Below are 5046 nucleotides of genomic sequence, written 5' to 3' on the forward strand. Positions count from 1 at the left end.
AGTTCGCCAGACCGGAGGACTTCTCTTCACTCTCTCTCTCTCTTTCTTTAGAAGCCTCTTCAATCTTCAGTATTACCAAAATTTAGAGTTCTTTTAGCACAGCTTCTTGAAAAGCTTCAGAAACAACTTCACATAAAGCTATGCCAAAAGAATATTTTTCCAGCAACTTTTTCAGCCATGAATTACCTGGTGAAACCGTTTCCGGCTTACACTAGAAAAAAGAAGCCGAAAATCCAGCTTACACCGGAGAAGAGAAGCCGGAAATCGTAACTTCACCCCAGCTTCTCCCGTAGACCCACATTTCGCCAAACGATTTTAAAAATAGATTCAGCTTCACCAGAGAAGCTGCTTCAGGAGCCGTCTTACAAGATTAAAGCTATGCCAAACGGCACCTTAGTAGGTTTTTGTTTACTATTCCCAATCTTAAGTAATTTTAAGATAACGATCTGTTGCCAATCTGACTCTCAGATATGACCAAGATCAATTCCTTGACAGCATGAAGAGTTGCAACTTCACTTCAAAATGGTTGCCACGAAAATTGAGCCCCCAAAGTTCCCATAATGTCTGACAGTCATTGAATTTCATTGACAATCCATGCGTTACATTCAATTTAACCAAAACTTGGCCACAAGCCATCAGGAAGTAGACACCAAAGAATCAGACCGACCAACAATGCCAAAAATCGACTGACAACCAGTATCTATGATTCGTCTTCATTCTTCGCCACCAATCTAACGCGCTTGCCATCAACATTAAATCTGGAGCTTGAAGCTATCTGCAAACAAGAAACAGTAAAGCAATATGCATCAGGTAACAAAATACTCTAAATAGGAATCATCAATGGGAGAAAAACAAGTAAATTAGGTAGATTTGTTTCGTGGTGATTACTTTATCCATCAAGGTAGCATGGAGCCCCTCCTTGTCTTCAGTCAGGCCACATTCCTGCAGCTCCTTGGCAACTAGCTTTTGCAGCTTCTTAAGCTTCATAACTCCATCCGGATTCTGAAAGAGAACAGCTAAACTGTCAACACCAGATAATTTCAAGGATGGGACGAGATAGGAAAAGATATATATTTTTTGTGCAGATGACCCACCGTCTTCAGTGTCTTAGTAATAATCTTCTTCCACTTGATCTTTTGTTTCTGAACACTTTTACAGTCAGCAACACCTGCGAGTTCACCTGCAGTACTCTTTGTTTTGTTTTCTGACTTCCCATCTTTAGATTGTATCACCTCTCCAATGTTCGAACTTGTTAAATGCTGTCTTTTTGTGTTATCTGGCTCCTCTACTGCCATGTCATCCACTCTCTTTCTTTTGCCAGCATCCTTTTCTTCATCTCTTTCATGGTCACCACTCTTACCCCCATTTCCTTGAGCAGATTCTATTGTAGGCACAGCCCCGGTTTCCTTCACATCTGCAGTTTGTTCAGCTCCATTTGCTTGCTTCTGTGAAGCATGGAAGGCTTTCGCTTTTGCCCTATGCTTCTTTCCATCAGCATGCAGTAAGAGAGTCTGCTTGCTAGTGGCAGTGGTGTTGCATAGGCTGAGAAAGAAATTCACTGTAAGTAAATAAGTTCCTAGATACCCTCCAAAATATCTAAGCAAGGTGCAGAATTATCCAAATTAAGATCAAAATGCTTCAAATACATAAATAGAATGCATATGAGTGAAACGAGAGAGTGCTTCATCCACAATGTGCTGGCATCAGGGATGGACCAGATGTAATAAACAACAATGACACCACCAAAGATCGTTGCGTATATACTATGGGATCACATTGGTACACCTGCAGAACCAAGGAGGCCGTGTCGACAAGCCAACGTTGATATCAACATCTGCATTTGGCTTTGGTTTATCTGGCTTACCCCACGCACCATTGGACGGCTTGCTCTGTCCCTTGGGACCGTACTTCTCCTGAAAACAAGATATGGCAGAAATGAGCACAGGATTGAATAATATTATTTGAAAACAGATAACAATAGCAACAGTAACCAGATGTTATAGTCTAAATGTACACTTAAAACTTTACAAAGCCCTAAATAGCAAATGAACCTACTAAACTCTGGAGAACACACTCTGAAGACTACAATTTAAACATATAAAAATAGAAAGCCCTAAATCTGGAGAATACACTCTGAAGACTCTTATAATATAATCTGTACACAAAAGAAATGGCTCCATTAGAAATTGAAGTTCCCAGGCATTCTAACATACCCCTTCACAGTTACAAAACATTAATCCTATTCAAATGGCAAATAACAAAATCATCCTGCAGGCAGTAACCTCTCTATATAGCTTACCAAGGCAACAACGGCAAGAAATGACCCCAAAAAATTCCACTCTATCAACCATACAGAACTTGTCTACGCACCCCAAAACATAGTTGCTGAGCAACATGGCCTAGCCTCACTACAGTAGTAACAGAGGAGCGAAGAGAACAAAGAACACCCCCAATCCAATGCAACGCCATTTCATAGGCAAGGATTACAGCATACCAACCAATTTGCTGTCAAACACATGTCACTACATTGGAATTGCACAGATCAACAATAAACTGCACACTACAGCTAGGGAGATACTAGCAGAGGAACATACGGCCTCGGAGATGCACTGGGTGTGCCCCTGCACGGTGTCCTGGCTGAAGAACTCGCCGCAATCGATGCATGATAGCTGCCGCCTCGCAAGACAACCAGAAAATCAACCACTCGTAAGCCACAGCGCCAACGGTCGGTCCAGAAAAGGGACCAGAACAGGGGAAAGACTAAAAAGGGGTGGGCGTCGTGCTCACCTTGGAGGCGTAGCAGGAGCGGAAGTGACCGGCAAGCTTGGGCTTCTTGAGGTTCTCCCCGCAGTCCTCGCACTGGAACCACACCATCGCCGCGCCTCCCCGGAAGCTTCTGGCGGCAGGAGCACCTCCTCGCGGATGAAGGGTGGTTTGGGGCGTGTGCTAGCTAGGGTTTTGACTGGAAGGAGGCGCGGCGAGGAGCAGGCGGGGGCGGCACTCGAGTCGGAGTGGAAGGAGGGAGGGGGGACTTCTGGAAAGACGGGGCCCAACAAGGGTGGGAGACAGCCTATTATCTTATCATTCTACATGGGGCCCATCTGGCCGGATCAATAGGCCCAGCCCATAGGCCAATTTTACCCTTTTTTCTTTCGTAAGGGCTCAGCCCACGAAGCTCACAGACGCCAGTCGGCCAGTGTACTTACCTGCCCTCGACCGGGGTGCAATTATACGTCGCTTCAGGCGATAGATTTTCAATAAGTCGCCTGAAGATCTTCTCACGTGGATTAAAATTAGTCATGAGATCTAATTGGATAGAGCAGTACTTCGAGAAGCACCCGTGAGAGGAAAACATGCATGCATATTAAGATAAAAATTGATCACACCACCAACATGGTAGGAGGTTTTAAACTTCAAGAAAAAAACTATAAATCTTAAACCGCACATGCAATTTAAATTCAGATTGCACTATTATATTTATTTTCAAAATAAAATCAAACTTGACCATATTTCATTTTATAAAAATTATTCTTTTTAGCACATTGAAAAGTAACGACATATGCTAGCAAATATTTAAGAAAGGGGAACAAATAATTAATTTCTTCAAATAAAAAATTACATATCGTGAACAAAATAATAGCATACTAGAAAAAAAATAAACATTATGAACATTTAACTATATTGCACTAAAATTAGATATTGATCATCACGAATAACATAGATAACCGTATACATTGAGTAAATAATCTAATGTCACAAAAATAACTAGTTCAAGGTGATTGTTGCACGGTCAAACAAATAATTATACATGAAGAATAAGGTAATGAAAATTGAATTTGTAGCGCAGGCGACATATAGTCCCCGCCCCTCGACCACCCCGTCGACGCACTCACACCTTCGCAACCCGCACGCCGGTATTGTTCTCGCTTCCGGTCGCCTCCAAGCTCACCAAATCCTCATTCCGATGGATCCGTCTAGTGAGCTGCCCACGCACCACCTCCACCACCACCTTCCCTGTGCTTAGATGCTAAACAGATTGCCTACTAAAGGGGACAACAGTTTGTTGCTCGACGTTGCTCGACGTCCTCTTCAGCGACACCGTGCACGCTACGAGTCCGGAGACCTGTCGTCGTGCTTTCTGGACCCAGCAGAACGAGTCGTCATCAGAGAATAAGAAAGTAGGAAGTCTCGATGAGAGGAGCAAATGAGAAAGTAGGAAGTCTCGGCGAGAGCAGCAACAAGGAGATGAACCTCAAGTGGATAGTTGAGATCGTGCTTGGTGGCATACTGAGAAGGCGGGGTACGACGAATGCACTCCCCTGTAAGGGACATGGTGAAACCAGTCTCTTTTTCTTTAGGAGCATTTTTTTTATTTTCAGCGGTTCAAAGATCTGACTGTAATCTAACTAAACTTTAACTCTTTTTAGGAAGGTTCATTGTGATTTATTGGGCCTACATTGTTATGCAGGCAAACACAAGTAAGATCCATATTGTTTTTTTTTTCAAGACTGATAGCAATGGTCCCTATGACAAAAAAAATGGGGGATCGGTATTTTCTTTGTGGCAAGTTGTCAACAGCTGCATTCACGAGATTGGCCCACTAAAAATTATTTGTCAGCAGGACACAAATACACCCTCACTTTTTCTACGAGGAAAATATATCTTGACTTTGGACAATGATGAAAAAAACAACAACCACTTACCTTGAACCAGTCGTGAAACATCAAGTTGTAGCCTAATAAACTAATTATGCAAAGAAGAGAGGAGAAAACAAAATCTTTTATAGAGCTCAAATTGAGTGTCAACCACCGTACATACCGCGATGCGGAATTCCCTAAGGAACTGTGCTGCTTCAGGGAGGATCATCATCCACAACAAGTCACATTTTGTGAATATTCCACCGACCGAAAGTGCAGTCAGCTTGCCCCAATGCAGCATATAGTGACCTTGGAGGCTCAAGTTGTATCCAAATCTGATGGAAGGATAAAAATTCAAGTTGTTAGCTACTCTCTCCGTTCTAAATTATTAATCGTTTTGGTTTTTCTA

The 5046-nt window shown here is 42.7% G+C and overlaps 1 protein-coding gene across 1 annotated transcript; it reads right to left on the minus strand.

Annotated features, from left to right (window-relative positions):
• Positions 1 to 511: 511 nt before the first annotated feature.
• Positions 512 to 3017, minus strand: LOC112891582 (UBP1-associated proteins 1C-like). Its single transcript, XM_025958478.1, has 6 exons — positions 2788 to 3017; positions 2595 to 2669; positions 1786 to 1913; positions 1095 to 1542; positions 889 to 1002; positions 512 to 775 (listed from the first exon to the last, which is right to left on the minus strand). Exons 1-6 carry the CDS (start codon positions 2872 to 2874, stop codon positions 701 to 703), a joined length of 927 nt encoding a protein of 308 aa, XP_025814263.1. The 5' UTR covers positions 2875 to 3017; the 3' UTR covers positions 512 to 700.
• Positions 3018 to 5046: the final 2029 nt, after the last annotated feature.

The sequence above is a fragment of the Panicum hallii genome, chromosome 5 (assembly GCF_002211085.1).
Source record: "Panicum hallii strain FIL2 chromosome 5, PHallii_v3.1, whole genome shotgun sequence".
NCBI classification, from domain to species: domain Eukaryota; kingdom Viridiplantae; phylum Streptophyta; class Magnoliopsida; order Poales; family Poaceae; genus Panicum; species Panicum hallii.